Genomic DNA, 25,598 nt, shown 5'->3' with positions numbered 1-25,598 from the left:
GGCCTGTTAGCTCAGTCGGTTAGAGCATGGTGCTGGTAGCACCAAGGTTGCGGGTTCGATCCCCGCATGGGCCACTGTGAGCTGCGCCCTCCTTAAAAAAAAAAAAATCTAATCTTTTTTCCTTAGACACTCCCTTTGGTAATATTTGGTAAGCTAGTGAAGAGGAAAACCCTTTGGGATACAGGGGAGAGTATCTGGAGGAACATTAGTCATTACTATTAGTCTTGTTGATAGTCACTTCATTAAAATGTGATCTTTTCTCTCTTGGCTGTTTCCCGCCAGTTGCTGCCCTGCCCTCTGCTTCCTGCTTTATCCTGGAACAAGTGGGATTTATACACCTGACCTGCCAGTTCCCAAGAGGCCCAGCGGTTAATATGCTTGTTGTTTTGTGCTACACTGAATTGGCTGGGTTTTGTTCCTGGTTCTCATTGTCTAGTGGAACATGAGAAGCACCAGAGATTTTTCTTAAATGAAAGGATAGGATCTGTGCATGTTGGTTCAGTCTAGGCTTTATGGTCTCATGAGCTCTCAGCCCTTGGGGATTTCTCACAACTTTGAAGTCTGAAAAGGACTAGTTTGCAGAAGCTCAGCTCTCAGACCAAGATTAAGGTGAATGGTAATGTCTTGTGGGAAATGCACTGGCACTGAGCTGGGGTACCAGGCCGAGCCCTTCCACTGAATAACTGTGTAGTCTTGAGCAAGTCTTGCCTTGTCTGAAACTGCATTGGGTAATAAAAATGCAACTGATGGGGTAGTCTCAGAACTCGGGTTTGAGCCCCTCCCAGACCCGCTTTCTCATGGTTAGAAAACTTGATTCTCCTTCTCCAAGCCCATTTTTCCTGCAGAAAAATGAAAGGGTTGGATGAGAGTAGATGATTTTTAAAGGCCCTTCCAACCTTACCATCCTGCCATTCTAGTGCCTGCCCAGTGGATTCACAGATTGGCTGAGGATCACATCATCAATTATTAAGTTGGGAGAAAGCAGTGTATGTAAACTGAACGTATTTTGTACCTGTATCCAAAAGATCCTGAAGGTGAGAACCTTTGTAATGAGCCATTTGTTACAAGGCTTACCGTGTTTGCATTGCACACTTCCCACTTAAAAGCAACAAGTTCCCATAATGAAGGCACAGTTTTCTGATTATTAAACACCTAATAAAGGCCCCTTATTGTTTGAGGCTGCTGGGGACATTTACTTATTCAAGCTCCCTTTCTGGACTCTGACAGTCAGTAGCCACTGTTGATAAGTCTGCAAATACGAGAGAAAAACACAGTAGAGGGAGAGAGTAAACAGCCTGGTACGATGAGATATTTTCCTAGAGGAAGAATGTCCCAGGCAGACTGGGCTGGACTCTGTGTAAGATTGGTCTTCCACTAGACCTCACAGGAATCTCCATAGACTTTGTATTATTATATTTATCTTACATTTCTAGAATGAAAGTTGTAAGAGCTAGGATCATCAGCTTTCAGGGCTATGAGAGAGTTGCAGAGACCAAGAGTATTCTTTTGAAGAGTGTCTGGGCTTGGGAGGCTGAAAGCTCTGGGTAAATATGTTTGCTCGGGTGCAACATGATAGATGAGGCCTGTGCATCTACATGTGACTTTACCTGTAAGTGGTCACCTGGGAACCAGAACACTTCTCGTGGAATCATCCCTGCCGACCGTTGGAGCTTATCTTTGAAAATTACTGGCAGTTGGCTACAGCTTTTCAGTTGGATTCACCGCACAAAGGAGTGTTTATTCTGCACCAGGCGTTATGCTAGGCCCTGGAGATCTGAAGGTTTTCAAGATGCAATCTTTGCCCCTTAGAGCTGGGAGCGGGCGGGAGGGCAGAGAGGGAGGGACCGAGGGAGACAGAAATATACTGAACTGTAATTACAGAGCAAATAATATAAAATACTTATAGACAAAGTAAAACAAACACTGCCTGCCTTTGGGGGACCATCAAGGAAGGATAGAAGTTTGATTGGGGCAGAAGGTGGGTAAAATATTCTAAACACAGAATAGCTTGAGGTGTGACTGTTAGGATGTAAGAACATGAATGTGTGTGGCAAGAATAGAAAATAGATCAAGCTGTGACTAGAGCATCCCCTTGTAAGGGGTGATGAGATGTAAAGGTTCTTTGGGGCCACTCTGAGGAGGGCCAGGGACCAGTCGTGGGTCCACTAATGCTTTGGAACTGATAATAGTTCCAACTTTTAATAGTGTGAGGAGTTTTCACTCCTGCCACAGGACCTTTGCACATGTCTCTCCCCCCATCCCAGTCTCCAGTGATCCTTCCCTCCTCCTTTTTGCCTGGTTAATTTATGTTCATCCTTCAGAACTCAGCTTGAAAATTACTTCCTTTCAAATGTATGGTGATGGAAGGAGAACTGACTCTGGGTGGTGAACACACAGTGGGATTTATAGATGATGTAATACAGAATTGTACACCTGAAATCTATGTAATTTTACTAACAATTGGCATCCCAATAAATTAAAAAAAAAAAAAAATTTGTATCTTAGGAAAAAAAAAAAAGAAAGAAAAGAAAATTACTTCCTTAAGGAATACGTGTTTGCTCTACCCCACCGCCATTTTCCTGGTTATGAACGTGATCTCTCCATACCATTTGGCCCAATTATAATTAACATAATTATGTTATTATTGACTCCCTGTTCTATGTATAATCTCGCTCTTGTTTGCTGCTCTTTCCCCAGCACGATGTTAGACATGTAGTCGGCGTGCAGTAAATATTTGCTGAAAGATTAACTGAAGCATGTCCATTGAATTTAGCAATAAGCGGTCACTGTTGACCTTGGTGAGACGGTTTCAGAGAAATGGTGGGGGTGGAAGTCAGTTTGCAGTGGAGTATGAGGTAAGTGGGAAGTGAGGAAATGAGGGCAGACAACTTTTAAATACATGTGGCTGTGAAGGGGGAAGCAAGTGTGGTAGCTAGAGGAGAAAATGGCGTCCAGAGTTGTTGGTTGTTTTTTTTCCAATGGAAAAGACTTGAACTTGTTTAAGTGATCATTGGAAGGAGTCAGGAGAAAAGAGAGGGGTGGTGGAGATAACTGAAAGCGCACCTCTTCTAAGAGGTGGGATAGGATGGAATCCCCCACAGAAGTGCCATGCTAAGCAGTTGAGCCTTCGTTCACTAGACATTGGGGAGCCTGGGGGAACCAGCTAATGAAGAGAAGCAAAGACCTGAACCAGGGCTGCGGTGAAGGGCGGGGAAGGATTGGAGAGACATCTGGGAGGTAGAACCGGGTGGATGTGAGAGGAGAGAGTAGGGGTCTTGATTTTTGTGCCCCTCGTGCCCAGCACAGAGCAGGTGCTAAATAAGTGTTGAGTGGCTTGGAGTTTCTCAAGACTGGAGAAAACAGGGCAGGCTCTGAAGGACCCAGCAAGAACCAGTTCTCTTGAATATCCTCATAGTGGAAAGTCCTGATCCTTTGCGTGTTTTGGAAACCCCCCAGTCTTTCAGAGCCAAGATGTTGAATTGTCGAGTAAGTGGGTGGTCAGGTTAGAAACCGTGCCTTTTGGGTTAAAAAGTAAAAACAAGAAACATGGTGTGGCTTCACATAATGAGATTTGCTGGGGTGGGGCGTGGTGGGTCACAGACGGACTCTGAAAGCCCTGCAATGTAAGCGTTCCAAACATGTTTCACACGGGTACCTCCAGAACTTGGGAGATTCGTTTGGACGTCTGTGTTCATTAAAACCCTCTCACTAGTTCAGTGTCTCGCCCACTGTCCATAACCCAGTTGAATGGGTCTCTCGGGCTTTCTGCCTTGGAGTTTGTGAGGAGGATGGTGCGCTCTCAGGCCTCTACCACCCCCCAAACAAAAAGGCCCCTCGTGAGAGTCTGAGAATTTGAGATCTAGGAGGTGAGGGGTATATATATATGCCCTCTCACTGGAACTAGAAGAGACGAGCGGGTGGATGGAAGCTTTCAAGCCTCTGCCAGCTAACTGAACTCTCTCGTGGGTATAAGGACAGCTTCTGCGCCCTGGCTGCCCCAGAATGCTGCTGAACAATCTTGAAGTGCCTTGGGCTGTGCATTGTCTATTCATGGCCCCTGTGCCTGTGAAACGGGGGATTGGTGACTGTCACTGTGCCTGTGGCAGTCTAGAGTTACCCAGAGAGAACAAAGCTGCATACACGGAGCACACAAGGGAGTCTTGTAACAACCTTGTCCCGCTTTCTAGGGCTGAGGCAGGTACCACAGCTTGATCTCAGCTGCCCTCTTTATTTCAAGAAGTTGGCATCTGAGCCACCCAGGAGTATTGTGTTTTGTCCCTTTTGGAGGGACATGGACCGACTCGGTGCTATTGTCCACGCTAATATCTCAGCCTACATAGCCCTTCCCCAGCCTTTCTCAGCCTTTGGTAAATCTTCACCATCTTTCAAGGCTCAGCTCAAGTGTCAGCTTCCTCTCCAAAGACTTTCCTGGCTCCCCAAGTGGACCAAGTAGGAATTAACGTAGTGGAGAGAGGGATGAGCATGGGCTTTAAGAACGAGCCAGACTTGAGTTGGGATCTGAGATCTGCCACTTGGCCTGGCACCCCTGGCCCCAAGTTTCAATTCTCCCGTCTGTTAAATGAATACAATAATATCTGTCTCACAGGATTGTTTGAGAATAAAATGAGATTGGGTCTGGGAAAGCACCTAGCACAGTTCTTGGCATATGGGAAGTATTCATTAAATGTTTGTTCTTTCCTTGCTATACCTGTAACTTCTTTCTCTGAACTAAAACAGCACTTCACTTCTACCGCTGGAAGGACATCTAAGCGAAACATGACAATATGGAAGAATTGTTTCTTTTCCAGTGCATTTGCTCCCTGGGGAACAGGGATGTTATCCAATAGTCCCCAATGTAGAGCTTGTAGAGGACTCATGGGTCCAAGGAGAGGACCCTGGACGAGGTGATGGCAGGTCTGCACAACCAGGACTTTTGAGGGATAGGAGAAGGAAATCACGTGATTAGCCCAGAGAGGAGACGTTCCTGGGTGCTGGTTGGGAATAGTTGTTAGGAAGGGCTGACCTGAAAAGAGACTTTGTTCATGTGTCTACTCAAAACTGGAAGCAAGGACTGACACTTCTAGAAATGGCAGGTTTTGTTGCAGTAGCAAAAAGAATGATCAGAACCATGTTGTAAAAAATGGAATGAGACTACTTTGGAGGCCATGAATTCCCGGGCCCTGTGGCCGTGAGCAGGCCCCATAAGTGCTTACCAGAGAGATCTTGTGGAGGAGGGAATTGTGCATATAGCAGGCCGTTGTCCCAGCCCTTTCAATATGAGGGTCTGTTAACTCGAGTCTTATTCCACACGGTAGGACTCCTGTCCCTCTGCCCCATGCTGCTTCCCGCCCCTGAATCCCTTGGTTTTGTGTGCAGGTGAAGATGCCTGGAGGTGTCGCGGCTGTGGGGACCATGTCATTCCGAGCCAGAGGCGATACAGGACTGTCAACGAAGCCTGGCACACCTCTTGCTTCCGGTAAGTAGCTCTGTCCTGTTTTTGCCAGTTACAGGCCAGGAACTGTTTCATTTTCTGGAAAACAAAAATAAGCTTCTGCTGGGAGACTTTCCATTTCAGTGGGTGTGGGGTGGGGAGAGATGTGCCAAGGAAGAGCCCGTGAGCAAAGTGAAAGTGGAACAGCCACAGATGGGTTTGGTACAGGTGGGGTGGGGGGATGGGAGGAGGCCTTTCCAGGGTGTCCCAGCACCCTCACTTTATAGGTGAGGAAACTGAGGCCCACAGTGACTTTCTCTTGCCCGCACCACTGATGACGCAGGTGCCGTGAAGGTTGTTTTTCAGTGCAGTTGGCAAAGCCGTCTCTTCACTGCAGGATGCCTCCCTAGTTTCCTGCTTTTTGTTATTAACTTTATTGTAGCACTTACTGTTTTGAAGCAGCTTGGTTTCTTGAAAATAACACCAACTTTAAAGTCAGATTTGTTCCTGTTGTCTGAGGTTGTTTCCTCATCAGGAAAATACAGATGTTAAGGATCTATCTCGTAGACTCACTAAGATTGAATGAAATAATAGGCCAATATATGCCAAGGGCCCAGCCCGTGGTGAGCCCCCACGGGATGGTTGTTCCTTTCTTCTGTGAGATTGGAATCCTCAAGAGTGGGAGCTTGTCTCTGCATTTTCCAGAACATAAAACAGTGTCTGGCCTGTAGCCATGACTCACCAGAGGCTGGGTGGGCATGTGGCCCCCGCAGTCTGAGTGGTGGGGCTGTGCGCCCATCCCGAGAATGAGGCAGACTAAATAGGCACTACTTGCTATAGATTCCAGCTCCCACACGTAGCTCTTGCTGCAAAGCATCCCCTGTACTGATATCAAGTAATTTAATTGACCTTTAAGCACTTGCCTTCCCCCCTCCTTCCCGGAACTACATGGGGGGGTTGGCCGGGAGAGCGCTGGCCTCTGGAAGAATTGGAGAAGAACCAGCCTTTTCTGCCCTTTCAGCTCTAACTCTGCTCTCCAGTCTTCTCTGGATCCTGCCTTCGTTCCTCCTCCTTTCACCCTCAGGGAAGTTGATTTCTACCTTTACTGTGCGTTTTAGTTAAGCAGAGTATGAGAGCTGTAAAGCCTTGGGCTAGCATTTCAGAGCTGAGGCTAACCAGCAGCATCAGAATCAAGTAAATTTCCAGGCTGCGGCTGGCCTTGGCATCTAACCCATAGGGTCATATTTGTTCCTGCTGTTTTCCTATTTGTATGAATATTTCCTATCCAAAATAAGCAGGAGCTGGTAGAACAATCTAATCTTTGGAATTTCTGGATTCTCTTATAACCAAAGCACTTTAGGGACCACCTACTTATGATATAACCCCTTCATATCAGAGATGAGAAGCTTAAAACCAGAAAAACAAAAAGAGTTACACAGACAGGCGTGGATGACAGGAGGTGATCTTAGAACTGAAGTCTTGGGTCATTTGTAGGCCTGGGCAGATGCTAGCTTATTAGAGAGCACTGTGTGTGTGTGTGTGCGTGCGTGCGTGTGTGTGTGTGTGTGTGTGTGTGTGTTGCAGTCAGAGAGAGAGAGACAGACAGAGCAGGGACATACACACAAATACATGCTTGTAAAGAAGTTAGGCACGTTATTGTGGCAGATAAGAGTGCAGGTTATGGATTGAAACTGTCTGGTTTCGAATCCTGGCTTTGCAATTTATTAACTGGCCTTAGGTGACTTTCCTGAGCTTCAGGCACCTCCTCTATAAAATGAGAATAGTACTCATCCCACGAGGTTGTTGGGGAGAATTAGGTGTGCTGACCTGTATAAAGTGCCTAGCGTAGCACCTGATACATAAAAAACCCTTATAATCTGTAGCTGTCACTTGATATTATATACTTGCTCATGCATACATTTATTTCTCTTATTACATACTCATTGGCCATTTGATGTGGAGCCTCTGGAATTAAATTTAACTTTGAACTACCCTGGCACAATTAAACCAAAGATAATGCCTGTGGGGGAAGTAGAGCATCTCCAGGTTCGGTCTCCTACTTACGGCTTTTCCTCAAGTACATTGTCTCTCTAATCCAGCTCTATTGAAGGCGCGATCGCCTTATTCCTGAGCTTTCCCACACAAACTGGATGACACGGAGCCTGGTTTGCAGCCTGGTCCTTTGCCCTGGGGAGAATGGCTGCTTTGCAGCCAATCTGACTTTTGCCCAAACGGGAGTAAAATCTTCAGGGCAGGAAAGGACTGTACTTGTCTGACCCCAAAAGTAACCTATGTGGTGTGGAACATGAGGCGTCAGCCTGAATGGTCTTTTTTTACAGTCTCTCCCACCCCAGCTTATCTGTGATTCGCTGATGAATTCAGAGTGACTGGCTGCAGGCCTGCAGGACGCTCCCTTCATGCCACCCAAAGAAATTCATTCTTCGTGACTCCCTTGCAGCCTCGCTGTTACCCAGCTGGCCTACAGTTACAATAAAGGAAATGACTTTTCTTATCCCTTCCCCCACACCTTTGTTTTCCTAGTCACAGGCTGGGGCTGGATATTGAATGGAGAAATTGCTGGGGTTTGGCCCAAAGTCCTCCCCTCAGCTTCTCCTTGTATTACCCCAGTGCCTGTCTGTAGCCACATCCGTAATCCTGCCTCTTAGAGCCTTCCGCCAGTTTCTAGGTGCCTGGGACAATAGGAAGCCACTTAAGGCTGGAACCATAAGTGGAGGCCAGCTGACAGATCGCCTGGAAGTAGCCCAGTCTGTAACTGTGCTGGTGCAGCTGGGCACCTGGCCAGGATCCCTCTGATCTCTGGGCACCTGGCTGACCAACCCTCCTGTTTCCTCTCTCCAGCCTCACAACAGGCCTGTTTGGACTCTGAAGTTCCCTGTAGCTTTCGCTTTCCTTGAGCAGTGCCATTGGTTCTAGAGCTGGGGCCATTCTCTCTGAAGCTCTCTGGAACTGGCTCTCTCTCCTTGGGGGAGGCCGGGAAAGGAGCTGGACTGCATGTCATTTGCAGCTGAGGTTCAAGTGTGCAGCTATGAATATTGACCTGGCCTGGTGGCATGTTGGCAAACCAAGGAACCTTAACAAGTTTTCTGATGATTGAGTTCTCACCCTCATTAGAGGTGTTTGGCCCAGGAGGAGGGGCTGTGGGAGGAGGGAGAAGCTGTCTCTGTTCCTATCTGGGGCTCTGTTTGCTTGACCTGGTTCCTAATAGCATTGTCAGAGGGAAAAAACCACCATTCTTAAGACTCCTGGGAAGTGTCCAGGGCCTCCTTTCTCAGGATCATAAACACGGACTAGTTGAGCTTTCTCTTTTGAAAAGGGATTTCTCATGCCTGTGTTCTAGAAAAGGGGTAACGCAGACAGAAAGCCATTGTCAGTTCATCAGACAACAGACCATTTCCGCCAAAGTTGTGACTCCAGGAAAGTCCAGTGAAGAAATTACACACGTGGCCACCAGAGACTGTGGTGTAATAGGCTGGCTGATGACAGTGTTTTCTGTGACACTGAAAGCCATGCTCATTTTCTCACCCACACCCCTATCTAAACCTGCGCGATAGAAGCGTAATTACAGTAATAGGTTCCATTTATTGAGTGCTTGCTCTGCATTAGACACTGTCCTAAGCATTTTACATGTGTTACCTCATTTAATTCTTATAACAACCTAATAACTGTAGAACTGGTCCTAACCTATTTTACAGAGAGGGAAATGGAGGTTACCTGCTCACGGTCGCAGAGCTAGTCACAGAGCTGGGATTTGAACCCAGGGATTCTGACTCCTTACCTAGAAGAGTCTCTTCGCATTCCTGAATATGGGCATGTCACATAACTTCCCTGAGGCTCTGTTTCCTCTTCTGTAACTTCAGGGTGAAAACACTCGCCCTGCCTGCCACATACTGGGTGTCAGATAACACTGAAGTGTATTGGTTCATGAACTCTCAAGTGTCAATAGAAGTGCTGTTAAAACGTCTCCTGGATCTCTGGCTCCTGGCGTGGGAGTCAGTGGATCAACCCTGCCATCTGCTGTTGATGTTGCTGCCGCATTTATTGACCCAAACCTTTGATTCTGGTTTGCTCGTTTGTCTGGTTTATCTCTAAGGAAACAGCCAGCCAGCAGGTCATTAAGTCTAGCTGTTGGACAGGGGGCTGGGGCCTTCCTGACAGAGGAAGGGAAGGACAGACACCTGGGCCTTCCTCTGCCCCCACGAGGGACTCCAGCATGAACACAGAGTAGGATTCCTGGTATGTAGCAGCAGCAGCATGTAACGTGCAATGTGTCTTAATCCTGCTCTGTTCTTTGGGAGGAGAGAACTAAGACCCTATAGAAGCTCCACAGGTGCTGTTCAGCGCAGAGATGGAGAGGCGGGGGGGGGGGGGGGCAGGGGTGGATGATATTATTTATTAAGCATTGTTTAGCGAGCTTCACTTAGATTATCTGGTTCAGCCCTCACAATGACCCTGCAATCCTATTTTAGAGTAAAACAGGAAGGCCCAGATAGGTGGAGTAACTTGCCCAGGGTCACACAGATCTGACCTTTGGACTCAGGTCTCCCCAGCTCCCAAGAAGGTTTTCTTCGCACTGAGACTCCCAGGAAAGAACAGTAAACTTGGAGTCAGAAGACCTGAATTTGAGCCTTAGCTGAGCCAGGCCAGCTATGTAACTGGGCAAGTTTCTTCGCCACTGTGAGCTTCAGTTTTTTTATCTGTAAATTGTGATGACAGTAACCCACTTTGTGGAGGAGTTGTGAGGGCCAAGTAGGTAATGGAGAGGGAGGCACCCTGAAAACATGAGAATGGTGTCATGTAAGGGGTTAGCAGCAGCACGTGGCAGCTTCTCACACTAAGCGCTCACGTGTAACTGTGAGCATCAGCTGCTATATTACGGGCACCAAATTAAGTGCCATTGTGGATACAGACTTGATGTACTGGCCTGGTCCCCTAACTGGCTCCCTCAGACAGCTGCAAAACAGGTAACAATGTGGAGCCTTCCTAATAGTGGGCTCTAGTCTGGCTTCCATTGTGTCTCGCCCCTGAAACTACATACATTCTCTTACTAATATTCCAAAGACAGTGTCATCAGTCGGTCCACAGGCTACTCTTCCGTCTGCATCTTATATGACCTCCAAACTGCACTAAAAGTAGCAGAGAAAAGTGAGTCAGAGTTTAGAGTCAGCTGCTTGAATTTTCATCCCAACTTCTCTTACCAGCCACCTGACCTTGAGTTAGCTGCTTAATCTTTCTCTGCCAGTTTCCTCATCTCTAAAAGGGGAAATAGTTCTCGTCTGAAAAGGTTGTTGTGCAGATTAAATGTGATCATATATTCAAAGCCCTTAGCCAGTGCCTGGCCATAATTAGGATTTAACAGATGTTAGCATTTATTAGTGGTGTCTTTGTCACTCTTGAAACGTTCTCCTCCCTTGGCTTTCATGACATTCCACATTCTCCTCCTTCCCCCGTCACTTCTCTGGTCGTTTCAGTTTGCTTATCCTCCTCTATGTTGCTCTGAGATGTTGACATTTCTCCAGGTTCTCTCTGGGTTTGCCCCCTAGGCAGTCTCCCCCACACTGGTGGCTTCTGTTGTCCTGATGACCCCCAAATCAATATCTTCCACTGATCTCTAGACCTAGCTGTCCTGCTGTCAACTTCCCATGTCCATTTGAATGTCTTCCAGGCATCTCATACCCAGGTGGGCTTTCAGTCTTCCCCCCAAAACTGGCTTCTCTCCCATCGTAACCTGCCCCGTTGAATGGCAGCACCACCCACCCCCTGCTGAGCCAGCACCTTGGAGCCCTTCTCGATGCCTCCTCTCTCTCGTCCTCCAAGCCTCCAGGCTGTGTTATCTCCAGGTTCTATTTTGAGTGTGTCCACCTCTTTCCATTTCTCCTTCTACCACCCTGTTCCCGGCTACCGTCATCTCACATGGATGACGGCAGCAGCCTTCTGTCCATCGTCACTCTGTACCCCGTAATCCAGCCTCCACAGGGCAGCAAGAGGGAGTGATCTTTAAACAAAAAAAATCTGACCACATCACACTCTGTCATCTCTCTGTCCTTACACGTTTCCACAACTTTCTAGCGTTCTGGGATAAAGACCAGAGCCCTTAAAGTGGCCAGCAGGGCCCCCCGGGGGCTGGCTTCTCCCCACAGCCTCCTGCTCTCTCTCTACTTCAGCCTCACTGCTCTTCACAGGGCCCAGAATACACCCTTCTTCCTTCTGCTGTGGCCTTTGCTCCTGCTGTTCCCTCTGCCAGGAATGTCCCCTCTCCCTCTTTTGGCCTAATTAACTCCTGTCCATCCTTCACATCTTTACCTGGATGTCTCAGGGAAATAGTTACAGAACAGGTCACGGCCCTGTTTTATGCCTTCCTAGACCTTCCCTTTGAAACCTCTTTTTGTGCTTTTAATTTCTTGTTTATTTATTTCATCCTCTCCTTAATGACATCCTGAGACCTCAAATATTCTGTAAGCATAACTTGGTCAGGGACAATGGGGCATTTTGCCCCTCATTGAGTCACCACTGAACATATTGTTGGCATGGGAGGGATGTTTGTTGAAGGAATTGCCGCGGTGGCCAAGAGATATGATGTAAGCGAGGCCTTTCCCTGCCTTTCCCCTCCCCCACATCCTTCCCTTAGCAGCCACCATGGTACAGTTACTGTAAATGGCAGGGAGGAATCAGTTCCGCACATTGGGTTGTTTTGGAAAATTGCCTGCAAGTGTCGAGGTGAGAAGTTAAAGCTTTGTCTTCTGCCCCCAAATGAGCCAGAGAGGCTGACCCAGGAGTCCTGTGAAGCAGCAGATCCGGGGCTGTGCTTTTCTGTCGGTACCGTCCTTGAGAGAGTCAGTAGAGGAAAGAATGACGTCAACCTCTGTAGCCCAAACGAATCATGAATTGGCCTGAAAGCTGACAAATCTCAATTCTAATTGTAAGTTTGACTGATTGATTGATTGACTGAAATTTTAGAAATCTTCGAAGGATGGCATTAGCTAAAGATGCTCATTGAGTATAGAGGGGAAGAAATGGGATACTTACATAGTATCTTTTACTTACAGGTGATTTATGGTGGGGAGGAGGTGGATAGGTTGGTGATTCCACGACGAACTTTGAAATGGAAGTGTGTCCTGTGGGAGTTCAACTAGCTAGATCTACACGTTAGGAGAGCAGTCGTGTGGTGGTTAAGAGCGCAGCCTCCAGAACCAGATTGCTCAGGTTCAAATCCTGGCTCTGCCATTTATTAGCTGTACACCTTTGGCAAGTTACTCACCCTTTCTGTGCTTCATTTCCACGTCTATGAAATGGAGATACTGACCTATGGCCTGCCTCCTAAATGTTATCGTGAGGGGTAAGTGAGTGAAGTTGTGAGTAGTACTGGGTGGGAACGGGCCTCCTTGCACAGAGTGAGCGCTCTTGAGTACTAGCCATTTGTTATGAACTGCTAGCGAGCGCCGTGTCTCCCAAGGCTGACTAATATGTGAATTTGCTGATACATGTTTAAAGAAGTAATGATTTTTGTCAGTTACAAACTAGTTTTAAGAAACAGTGGAACAATGAATGGCCAGCAGTGAAACCGAAAGTGAAAGGTTAATGAGGCAAAACCAGTAGTGTGTCTCAATAAAGATACTGAATCTGGATTTGGTCACCAGTAGGGGTTTCTTTGCTGTAGGCGGGGCTGGTTTGTCCGGCTCCTGCCAGAATGAGATTTCTCTCCATGGCTTCTCATTTCCCCTTCTTTTAGGTCCATGCTCACAGAGCAACCTTCTGACGCCTAGTTCAGCTTCCTAAGACTCTTGATAACAGGAAGGGTTGGGAGGTAGTACCTGTAGAGGGGGTGTGGGTGTTCTGATTTCAATTGTCAATTCTTAAATGGACAGTGGGATTGATAAATGTTAAGGGGAACCATCCTTGAACGTCTGCACCTGTCTGGGCACTGTGAAGTCCTGTTTCTGGACCTAAAAGACCAAAAACGAGGCCTGGATTAGGATTGTTCACCAAGGCGACACAAGCCTCAGGGTGGTCGGCCCATCAGTCTTTCTCTGACCATAGCCGCTTCCTCCTGGCTTCCTTCAGCATTGACCTACTGGTATGGAATTTTGTATTCACCTAAGTACGCCTTCCTTGTACAGAGGAAGAAATGGAAGCCCAGAGAGGTTTCACGGCTTACCTCAGATCACACAGCAGGTTTGTTATTAGCCAGGTCACATTTTCAGCTCTTCTCTGCCAGGCCCAGGCTTTTCTGGCATTCCCCGGAGATTTGTTAAGGTATCCAGCCAGCCTTTTCCCCCAGTGCAGCCAGGAGGAGAACGTCTGTGTAAACACAGCATTTGACACTGAATGTTGCGCATTCGATTTTCTAATATTAGTATCACAGAGCAGCCGTGGATGATTATATACAAGGGGTTGTGATCCCATTCTGCCGCCCATACAGACAAATCTCATCTGTTAAAATGACCAACTCACTAGAGACGTAGCCTGAGGACGCAGCCGTAGTCTGCTGATAGTGGATACGTGTTGGCCAGCAGATGTCACGTGGACATATATGCCGCCAGCTGTAGACTTGAGAGAGAGAAACTGGCAGCTGAAGACCAGTGTTTGCTTTGGTGTTTCAGGCTTTACAGCCCATTCATTGGGAACCTCTGCTCGTGTAAATACCTCCAATAATTGTTCACTGCCTATGGGCGACTCTTCCACCTGGCAGACCCGGCCCTTGGTGCTCTGCCCCTGCTCTCTTCACCGTGTCAGCCTCCTCTCTGCTCACTCCTCACCTGTGCCCCGCGCTGCAGCTTGCGGGCCAGATTCTTAGGCCCCAGTGCATTGGCTCCTGGTGTTCCCTCAGGCTGAGATGCTAGTCTGCCTGGCTCTCAGCCTGTTAGATTCAGCCAATCCGTCCTGTCCTCTGTGGAGGAGCCTCCCCAAATCAGCCCTCACCCTTCCCCAGCAATAGAGGAGACTTTTTCTCTCTGCTATTCTCCTGTCTTTGTTACAGCCCTGTCATTATTTGTTTACACCTCTGACGTCACTCTTAGAGTGTGAAATTCTGTCAGTATCTAGTTCGTAGGGGATGGATTTGGGGCCGTATCTAGTTCGTCTGTATCCCAGAGCTTAGCGGAGTGCCTAGAATGCGGTGGGTCCTCAGTGTTTGTTGGACGAATTAGGTTTTTGTCGTGTGACCACCTTTCTCTTTAGACGCTTGGATCATGCCCTTCCAGTATGCATCACCACGATCTCTGCTCTGCAGTATTCTCCCAGGCAAGAGCTTTTCTTTTGAAGTGGGGGCAGGGAATAAGACCTCTGTCTGCAAATGTCATTCCCAAGTCTACAATCATCAAAACTAGGGCCTTCTGCACTGCCTCGGGGTGCTGATTTGCCTTGTGTTTTTCCCCCAAGCATTAGAATCCCTCCTCCCCTGGGCAGTGTTGGAGGGGTGCTAATTAATTCTCTTTCTCCACATTCCTCACCATTACCAGGAAAAACTTCCAAGTCCCTCAAGGCTGACTTGAATGAGGGTAGTTTTCTTCTGGCTATGCCTTCCTGAAGCTGCTCTGTAGTGGTCCTGCTCAGATCGGAGGGTTGCGTGGCTGGGCTCCGTTCCCCTCAGTAGCACTGTTTCTGAAGTTGGCTAATGTCAGTCCTTGGGTTTTGTTTCTTTAAACTTGTTTCAGTACCAAAGGCGGCCTTTTCATGAGATGACCCTATATTCTGGAGTCACCTTTTCCCACTGTACCCTGAGCACCAGCACAGTGTCACTGAGGAAAAGAGAGAGGCAGCTCCTGGAGGGTTACAGATGAGTAAGAACAGCACCGGGAAGGTGAAAGGCCCCCACCAAACATTTACTCATTAAGCTGTGTCCAGAATAAGAAGATGAACAACCTATCTTGTAATCATTTCCTCATTTGTATCAAGGGGATAAATAGTGATCTATCCTACCTGCCTCGCAGGGTTAGTGTGAGAGTAGAATAAAATCACGTCGAAGAGCCCATAGGAAGGAGTAAAGCCGTGGTTTCCATCATCGGTGTACATCAGAAACACGGGGTTTGTTTCAAATGCAGATTGTAGGATCAGAAATATTCATTTTTCAGCAAGCTGCCCAGGGGAGTGCAATGCTGCCATTCTTTCAGCCACACTTTCAGAAATACCAAAGTAAATCAGACAGCAAATGTAAAATAGTTATTTTTTTTTTATTCTCGTAATGTTTATTAAATCATCCTGAATTCAGGAGTTTCAAAACAATATAACTCTTTAAAGAAGGCACTTTTGAAAATAGACACAATTGCATACATAATGGCCCTCTCTCTCAACATTTTAGTGTATATTTCCCAGGAAAAAGTATATTCTCTTTTGTAACTACTACTGTGTTTACCCGAAAATAAGACCTAGCTGGACCATCAGCCCTAATGCATCCTTTGGAGCAAAAATTAATATAAGACCCAGTATTATATTATATTATATTATATTATAAGACCTGGTCTTATAGTAAAATAATACAGTAATCCACTTCAAAACTTTAACATTGATATTTTATTCTATGAATCTTATTCTATGAATCATATTCTGATTTTTATCCTTCATGGTACTTTTTTCTTTGAGGATGGGGTCCAGGGTCACATTTCGCTGTCATGTTTCTTTGGTCTCCTTTGATCTAGAAAAATTCCTTCGTCTTTCATTATTTTTCATAACATCGCCCACCATTTTTGAAGAAGCCATTCTATTTTATAAAGTATTTCTTAATTTGGGTTTGTCTGTTTCCTCATTATTTGACTCAGCTTATGCATTCCTGACTTTTCTGAGGATTCTTCATGCTTGTGGAGTGGCCATTATTCTAAAGGACGTATGGAAGCCGCCTGGCCAAGGAAACAGATCAATTCTGCTTGGTTAGTTAGCCTTCTTGTTTTAGGCCTTCAAAGCTCCTGACCTACTGGACTTCAGGTTCCCCCTTTGCCGTTATTTTTTAAGTACTTTTATGACTGCATGATAGCTGACCTATTGATAAATCTGGAACTAAAACTCAGTTTTCCTGACTCCTCGCTGTGCAAGCCTTCTAGCTAACTCCGTCTCATTTTGCAATGCTTTCCGAGAAGCTCTCCTGTTATCTCACTCTGAGGCAACTTTAGTGTCTTGGACCTGGAATCCAAAGTCTGGGTTAAATCCCAGATCTGTGACCTGTACGACAACCTTCACTGTGAACCTCAGTTCCTCATATGTACAAGAGATGACAACCCCAACCTCAAGCATTATGAGAATTAAATGAAAGCATATGTGAGTGAGCCCACTGGAGTGCTTGGCTCATGGAACAGGCAGGGTTTTCCAGAGTGGGAGCTGAGTGTCCACGACTGCTGGAAGGTGGTGTCATGTTCACGAACACCAGGCAAAAGACACTGCTTGGCGTCCTTTTAATCAAGTGTCATGGAAAGCTGGATAGAACCTTAGAGATTTAGTTGAATCTTTTGTTTTACAGCTTATGAACTTGAAGCTAGGAAGGAAGCTTGGGAAGCCCAGGATGTATGAGGGTACCCGGCAATGTGTTTAGATTTTCAGACTTGAAAAATTATGTCCCAATATGCTGGGGGAAAAAAACTTACCGTGACAGTAATGGAAGCACTGTTAGTAACTTTTGAGAATCCATGGGGAAGGCAGGTAATACCCCAAATATGAGTATTTGTTCCACACCTACTATATACCAGGCACTGGGGATCCATTAGTGAAATAAAAATGGAGATGGCTAACAGGACCAGTTTTCATAAAAGGAGGTAAAAGAGATCCTAGAAAAAGGATCAAGTCATAATCCTTTTGACTTGACTCCTTCACAAATTTCTGATGGAATTTTGTGAACCGATTCTGAGGGAATGCTGTGGAATTTTGCAGATGATGGACTTGGTGGACAGGGAGTTCTTAGAAAAGGAGCTGGCCTCTAGGATTCGGCAGCAGTGAATTCGTCAGCAGTGAATTCATCGTGACTAATCAGATTTGACTTCGTGTTTTCACTGGGTTGCTCATCATGAGACCCTCTCTTGATTTCCACAAGGCATTTGATTAACTCTTTTCACGATATCCTGTAACAATGTGGGCAGAACATCTAGAAAACTCAGATGCAGGAGTTCAGCATACCCATCAGTCTGGGGCCCAGTCCTGGAGAAGTGGGATTCCTGAAAGCCTCGTAGGGCTCATGTTGAGGAAAGGGCATGAGATTTGAGCTCAGCAAACCTGGATTTAATCTCAGTCCTACACATCCCAGTAGTAACCTTGGATGAGCCACCTAACATCTCTGGGCTTCCCTGACCCTTCCTGTGCTGTAGATGCTCCTCACGGGGTTGTTGCAGGGACTAAACCAGATGATGAGCGTAAAAGCCCTTTATAAACTGAAAACCTTTGTAAACGTTAGTTCTCGTCACCATTCTAGTACTGTAGTTGCTCATAAAGGGTCTCCTGAATCATGTCTTTATTTATATCTGCGGATGCCAGGTGTAGGCCTGGTGAGGGCCTCACGTAACTGATCTGGTGGTAGACAGGTATGGGCTTAGAGCCCTTCCTGTGTGTGATGTGCTTGGAGACACGTAAATGGAACCCTTTCCAGAGGAGATTGATTGAGTGCTCCGTTGAAGGTGGGCCTGGAAAAAAAGGAAGAGGAGATAGCCACCAGCTGTAGACATAGGAGGCTACAGAAGGAGCTAAGAGAGCAGACTTAGGGGGCTGCTGGGGAGAGCCTTCTGTGATGGGTCAGGAACTGGAGTGGGGCAGGAGGTAGCCAGAGTGGTCGCCCTCGTGGGGAAGCTGAAGAGACAGCCCCAGGGGTCGTGAGTGCAGTATACCCAGGCAGGCTTTGCCTTTGGACAAGAGCACTAGGAAAAAAGTGAGAAGGAGGTGTTCACTCTCAATCATGGGACTTCCTTTTGTTGTCCATTTATCATTTTTAAAAGTAGCACTTAAGTGTAAGAAAAAATGTAAACAGTATCAAAACAATAGAAAATGAGTGCTTTTTCGTCCTGGCTTCTTGTCTCACTACTCTAAAGAGAAACTGATACTAACCATGTCGGGGAATCTTCCAGATGGTCTCTGGATTATGTGCAGAGACTGTTTAAACGATGGGACTGTACTATACACTCTTTCTGACGCTTGGATTTTTCACGTGACCCCTTACCCGGCAGAATTTCTGTTTTAGTACCTAGGATTTACCTTCTTGTTTTTCACAGCTGCATAGTATTCTGTTGTAGGGATGGGTTATTGTATTTAGTCCACCCCTGTTGTTGGACCCGTGGATTGTTCCTAATCTTTTAGTATTAAACAGTGCAAGATGCATGTCTTGGCACACTTGTAAGAATATTTCTCTAGGCAAAATTTCTAGCAGTGGAATTGCTGGGACTCTCCTTTTAGAAAGACGACTACTGACGTAGTGAAGAAAGTGAGTTGGAAGAGAGGAGCAGAGGCAGGAAAAATGGTGAGTCATGGGGGTGGCAGTGCGCACCTTTCAAGGTTCAGAAGTTGCAGCATCCCCAGGATTTGCCTTCCCTGGTTGGAGTCCTCCCAGCCAGTAGAGGGCCCCATATGAACACAGTTCCCTGGGCTTCAGATTATCTGACTGGAGCCGCCTTGTAAGTAGAGGTTGGAGTGATTCATTCATTCGCTGCTCCTCCCCAGAGCTTTCGCTTGGGCCTGCTGGCCGTGCTGGCTGTTGTCTCCAGCCTGTCACAGCCGCCTTCAGGCCCTGTGTCTCAGCTGGTTCCAAGGAGTCAGTTTGCTCGGCTTCCAGCCAGTTTTCCAACTTGTGAAATGTGCAGGAGATTAGCACCTCTTCTACCATCTTATCCTGTCTGTAGCTGCCAGTCCAAGGGTCCCTGCAGTTGCCTCTGGCAGCTGTAACTGCCGAGTCCTCTGCCAGCTGCTCTGGGGACCTAGAAGAGAAGCTTTCTACCCAGGAACAGTATCCAACGGCAAGAGGGGGAAATATATCCTCCTGTGTGACCTTTCTCCTCCCAGTTCTGGGTGGTTGGGCCCTTCAAAGTTGGCCCCGAGGAACGACACATTTGGCGCTGAGTGGCCAGCAGTTTATCACATCTGATGTGGTTCCTCCTGAAGTCTGGATTTATGGGGGTTAGATGGATTCCACCTCGGAGGACCTTCCGCTTCAGCTCAGGACACAGGGAGACCCCCCGCTGCCCCTCTTCCACGGGGAGGCAGTTCTCATGGCAGTGAGAAGTCCTCTCACTAGTTCCCCACACACCCGCCCACCCACCCACAGAGTCCTTTGTAAGGAGAGTGGGGGGAAAGGAGAACGCCCGCAGCCTCCTGCTCACATTCCTAGACATCGACTCACTGCACCCGCCGCCTCTGGAACAGCAGAGCTGTGTGAAATGTCAATAGGAGTTATGCTCACGGGCTCCCTGGCCCCGGTCTCTTTGTGGCTTGCATTTTCTTCCATCCGTACTCTGTTCATCAGATGGAAATCAGAGGGTGCAATTGGAAGATAATTTGCTTGTTCCAGGCTTAATTTGGGGCCCCCTTCTTGCCTGATCGAATTACAGGGAACATAATAGATTTTTGGTGAGAAAGAGTTGGCTCTGTGGCTGGGAGAAAGAGAGCTCCTGGCTCTCCAGCTGGGCAGCCCTTTCAGGGTCCTGTGTTGTTGCCCCCCTTCCACCCTGCTCCTCTGTGGCTCTTGTGTGGTCCCCACGCCAGGATCCTGATCCCCCCAGGACAGGCTCAAGAAGTTTAAACTCAACTTGAGACCCAAGGAAAATAGGGAGCCCCCTGCAACCTCAGAGGGCTGAAAAATGTTGAAGCTGGAAGCTATTTAGAGACCTAATCAAGGCCCAGACAGAGGCAGCGCCTTGCTGAAGGCCACATAGCTAGCCCATAGTGGCGGTAACAATAGTCTTAATGATATTAGCAGCTAACATTTATCAACCCTTAATGTGTTCCAGCCTGTGTGTCGAGGGCTTACGTGCAGTGCATTGTCGCATTCAAACCCAGACAGTTTGGCTCTGGGCCCAGGCGGGGCTCCAGCATAGCAGTGGTAGAGCTCAATATGCACAGCCTGGGTTCGAATCCTGACTTCACCTCTCCCTGATACAGCTGGGTGACCGCAAGCAAGCGATTTAAACCCTCTGCACTTCCGTTCCTTCCTCTAAAAGGCGGGACACCCCAGCACTACTGACTAGTGTGGGTTAAAAGTTCATTCATATGCGTTAAGTGCTGCGAGCAGTGCTTGGTGCAGGGTGAGCGCCCGTGCTAGGGCTCACTCTCCGCTGCTTCTGGGGCTGGAGTGTGGTGTCTGTGTGGCAGTCGATAGATGTGGCTGAGTGCTGCACGAATGCCAAAAGCCGGTCTTTACTATTGGAGGCAGTAAACAGAGTGGGTGAGTGCACTGGCTCTAGAGCAGAGTTAGCAGACTGTAGCCCCAACTCTCATTTTTGTACATCTGTGATTTTTACATTTGTAAATAGTGGTGGGGGAGAGCAAAAGAATATTTCGTGGCGCATGAAAATTAAATAAAATTCACCTTTCAGTGTCCATAAATAATGTTTTATGGAAACACAGCCATGTCCATTTGTTCACGTTTTAGATGTGGCCACTTTTGTGCTCCAGTGACAGAGTTGAGTAGCTGTGACAGAGTCTGTATTTGTATAGATCTGCAAAACCTAAAATATTTGTCCTCTGGCCCTTTACAGAAAAAGTGTCCTAACCCCTGCTCTAGAATCACACTTACTGGGTTCGAAACCCAGCTCCACCACTTACCAGTTGTTTGTCTTCAGGCTAGTGACATAACCCTTCAGAACCTCAGTTTCCTCATCTGCTAAATGGGGACAATAACATCTAACCCATATATCGGCAATTTAAGTATGATAACAGATGCAGGCCTATGCAAGTTTGAACTATTGTCTGTCACCTGGCCGCATGGCCTAATGGATAAGGCATCTGATTCCGGATCTGGAGATTGAAGGTTCAGGTCCCTTCGTGGTCATTGCTGGGCTTGTTTTTCTACCTTCATTTTAAAATTTCCCCCTCTTGGTACTGTGCCCTACCCAGGCCTGGGACCCTATGGCTGTGCCAGCTACCTGCCTTCCCACCCCTCCAATGCAGTCCTGTACCTGCAACCATGGAGCTTGGGACACAGGGCCAAAATTGCACGCAGGGCGATCCCAAGGGCGCTGCTGGACCAACGCTGACCAGACTCGGGCAGACTGTGGGTCCTGAAGCCACTGACCCCAAGTCTCGGGAACCCACTGGGGATTGGCTACATGAATTAGAGTTCAGGCGAAGAGAACTGTGACAGATGAGGGGTTGGACTAGGGGGTGGAGGGTGAGAGAGTGGCCCCAAGGGGTTCAAAGGACAGGTGCATTTTAAAATATAATAGATTATTGTGATGAAAAAGGTTTGGAAATAGTGGTGATGGTTGTACGATATTGTGAATGTAACTGATGCTACTAAATTGTACATTTAAAAGTTTAATGCCATACGTTTGTGTGTGTGTGTGTGTGTGTGTGTGTGTTTACCACAATAAAGATATTTTCAAAAATATAGATGCAAGGAACTTAACACCGGGTCTGGAATGTATTAAGTGTTCAATAAATGGTAGCTTATAATTGGGTGCAAACACAATGTCTCTTACCACTTTCATTGTTATCCCTGTGCCCAGTCAGAGGAATAGAAAAGGGCTCCCTTGTAACCCAGCCACCACCTTTGCCACAGACTTTCCTGTCACAGTGACAGGGTGACTTTGGGGAGAGGAGTGTGTGCCTGGTGGGAGAGAGCTGGTGTCACTCTCTCAAGTCCAAAGGTGAGGTGTGCACCTGCCCCAGTCTCCTCCAGCAGCCTTGCTTTTCCCCTCAGTAGTCCTGCAGACGGGGGATGGGGTCTTTTTCAGTGGTGGGCTCTGGTGTGGGCATCCCTACAGCTGGGCTCCTCGGGCCGCCTCCCCCTCCAGATACCGAGGCCCCTCATCCCTCGGCATCCAGCCCTTGTCCTCCATCAGGCCCCGGTTTTTAGTTTGAGCAGCCTGGTTACCATGGACACAGTGGAAAAAGCACCACTGCCCACTGAGGCTGACAGATGGCATTCTGGTAGTGAACAAATGAATGACAGAGAGGGGACAGGTGACTTGGTCTCCAGTCCCTGTGCTCTCTCCTACTTGCAGAAGGGCTTTGAGGGAGATGTTTCCCTTTGAAGAGGCAGAATGAAGCTTGGCCTGAGAGTTCCGGCTCTGGAATCACATGGACCTAGATTTAAGTCCCACCCCTGCCACTGACTAGTTTTTTGGCTTTAGGTAAGTTACCTAATCTCTCTGTACCTCACTTTCCCTGTTTATAAAGTGGAGATAATTCCCATCTCAGGGAAATAGGAGCGTGCTTACACAGTACTTGCCACATGGAGAAGCGTGAGGTGTCAGTTAACACTCTGGGCCTTGTTCCCTCATCCACAGTACAGCTCTGCCCAGAAAAGGAGTGGCCGCCCCCATTGGCCAGCTTTTGGGGCTGTCCCCAGGCCAGGCAGAGGGAAGGGATGAATGGGAACCCCAGTGCCAGGACCAAGTTGATGCTTGCCTGGAGCAGGGAGCTCAGAGGGCAGCTCTCCGGACCTGGGTCTCTGGACCAGCCTCTCCTGCCAAAGAGCCCTCCCTCCCATTCTGGGGGCGTGGCTTGGCCTGGAGCTGGTATCCTGGGCTTTTCTTCACCTCCCAGCAGAGTTACTGGCATTTGGGCAGCTTCTCAGGCTGGGGACCCTTGGGGGCAGATGTGCTCACTCCTCTCTCCTCCCCTGCCCTGCCCTGAGCTCAGGGATGGACGCCCTGCCAGCCCTGACTATTGTCTGCGGTGCTGCCGACAGCCTCTCTCCAGCCCAGCTCCACCCCTTGCCTGCAAGGTCTGTTTTCCTAATAGCTGCTCCAACCACACACCTCCATTCCGGGAGGAGCCCCTCCTCTTCCTCCCTCCCTCCCTCATCAGGGGTGGGACTGAAGAAGAAGGCTAACTTGACAGCAGCGCTTCTTTCTTAGCTAGTCACCGGCCCCTGCCCAAGAATGCTTGTGTGTGTGTAGCCTCCGCAGAGGTGGTTCTCCCGGAGTCCCGAGGGGCCGCGTGAGCTTCCGAGAACCAGGGAGGAGCCATTCCAGCCATGAGCCCCTTCGGGAATCTGCCGGGGGGCAAGTGGCCCAGAGTCCTCATGCCCCTCCGGCTGCTCCGGAGGGAGAGGTGAGCGCCGGAGAAGCCAGCCTGCAGTCAGAGGTGCCGGGAGCCCCGGGCCTGTCATGGTGGCCGTCTGCAGCCAGCCTGAGGCACTCCCAGACGGGTTTGCAGCTGAGCTTGTGTATCTGGTGTGTGAAGAAGATGGGGAGTTACTTGTCCATCCCGGCTTACTTCACCTCCAGAGACCCCTTTCGGTGAGTTGGGCTCTGAGTCCCCCTCCCCATCTCCTTCTGACCCCTGGTCCTGAGGGGAGGGCAGAGCCCTCCCTGAATCTACTTCTCAGATTTCATTAGTCCTCTGACCATCGGTTCTGTTAGGTAGAAGCCAGCAGAAGCCGTTCCCAAGCAGAACCAGCCTGGCAAAGGCTCTCCACCATGTTCTGGGAATGGTGAGGTGAGGGATCTGCCCAGAAGGAGGCTCCTGGGGAACTCTGGCTCTCCTTCCTTCCTTCCCAGACACACCTGGGACAGCCTCTGAAAGATGCTGCTGACCGGCCTGCTCTTGGTGTTACTGCTTCCGGGGGAAGAGCACAAATAGGGTGCTGTTCTTCCAGCTCTCACATATCTTACCTGCAGGCTGTGCTGCCTCCCCGGGAATTTGTCTCAACAAGCAGGATGGACAGGTTTTGCCAAACTGCATGGAAGCTGACACGGCCTGGGTGTGGGCAGCCTGGTACACAGTAGGCATTCTTCATGGCAAGCACATTTGCCTCTGATGAGTTCAGGTGCTAGGGAAAGGCCTGTGCTGGTGCTTCCGAGACTGGGGCAGTTGGCCTTGGAGTGTTCCTGAGCTGTAGGGCCAGCCCCCTTGCATGCCAGGCCTGAGTACTCCTGGGGGCCTCTTTTTGCAGAGCCTCTCAGAGGGAGGTGTGGAAACTTTCTCACTACCTCAGACCTGCCTTTCTTTGCTCTCTGCCCCACCCTACCTCCAACAGAAACTCCCCAGGGGGTTACTGGCCCTCAGGGTCCCTCCTGAATGGAGTCATTCCTGGCTGGGGTGGGGCTTGTTTTCATTCTTTGGGAGCTGCCTGTTGTTCCAAGGGCTGCCTCCTCCTCACCAGTGGTCCCATCCCGCTTGAGGTCTCCCTTCTGGCTTCCCCAACCCAACCCCATGCCCAGACCTCGGTGCTGGTATACTAGGTCAGGTGGCCAGGCCTTGGGCAGAAAAGCAGGACACCATGTAGTTTCACGGAATTGCTGGACCCTGGCAGAGAGGTGGGAAGCCTCTGGATTTGGGGGACGGGGGAGGGAACTGGTCCTCAGTCCGCACCCCACTCGGCATCCTGCTCGGCACGTTATCCTTTGATCTCTCAGCAGCCTAAAGACATTATGTATCCCCATTTTTCAGCTGAGGTAACCAGATTTAGCAGCGTTAACACGTGAGGTCTCTCTGGCCAGCCTTTCTGTCTTTCTGAGTTTCTCTCATCCTTCAGAAGGCTGTACCTCCCCCCAGGGGTGCCCTAGGTTTGGATTTTCTCTCCCATCAGAGAAGGCAGGAGAAAGACCCCCAGAGTTTGTCTGGTTGGCAAACTGGAAGGAATGACAAAGATTCTTTTCTGAGGAGCCAATGGGCATTGATCTTGAGTGTAGGAGGCAGGTTTTACCACGTGGACTCGGGATGCCAAGTGTTTGAAGTCTGAAGTAGCCACTAGTTTAAACCAGGACCTCATTAATCCGTTTTACTCTTAATCCTAGAAAGGGAGATTGGCGGTGGGGTTGTTCCGCCAATCTGGAGCCAGGAATGCTGTGCCCCTTTTAATCTCTGGGAGCAGGACCACACTTCTCTGGAGCTACAGCAGATAATGAACTCTTAACCTGGACCTTTGAGGGCCAGGCCACCAATGCCGCCCTGGCCTTCCTGTCCTTTGTCTTGTTCTGCCCTGCCCCTCTGGGGAACCTGTCAACCCCCACCTAGCTCTGTTTGCCCAGCTGGAGTCGGGGGTACTGACTCACTCACTCTAAACCCTCTCCCTTCCCCCAAA

General features: G+C 48.5%; 1 protein-coding gene and 1 non-coding gene across 3 annotated transcripts in view; both read left to right on the top strand.

Moving 5' to 3' along the window:
• TRNAT-GGU (transfer RNA threonine (anticodon GGU)) lies at positions 1 to 74 on the top strand. Its single transcript has one exon. It is a non-coding gene; the product is annotated as a tRNA-Thr (tRNA).
• The window catches only part of LIMK2 (LIM domain kinase 2), a 54,393-nt gene that overhangs the window by 6,401 nt on the left and 22,394 nt on the right, over positions 1 to 25,598 (top strand). The window contains exon 2 of one of the 2 annotated variants that reach the window (XM_019754270.2): positions 5,377 to 5,476. In XM_019754270.2, the coding sequence (XP_019609829.1) occupies positions 5,377 to 5,476 (100 nt within the window). Of the gene's footprint in view, positions 1 to 5,376; positions 5,477 to 23,357; positions 23,812 to 25,598 lie in introns of those variants that run through there. The other variant, XM_019754271.2, reaches the window with a different exon arrangement.

This window comes from Rhinolophus sinicus, linkage group LG16 (assembly GCF_036562045.2).
Source record: "Rhinolophus sinicus isolate RSC01 linkage group LG16, ASM3656204v1, whole genome shotgun sequence".
NCBI lineage: Eukaryota > Metazoa > Chordata > Mammalia > Chiroptera > Rhinolophidae > Rhinolophus > Rhinolophus sinicus.
Note: the sequence above shows the minus strand (reverse complement) of the source record. Positions and strands in the feature narration are given on the sequence as shown.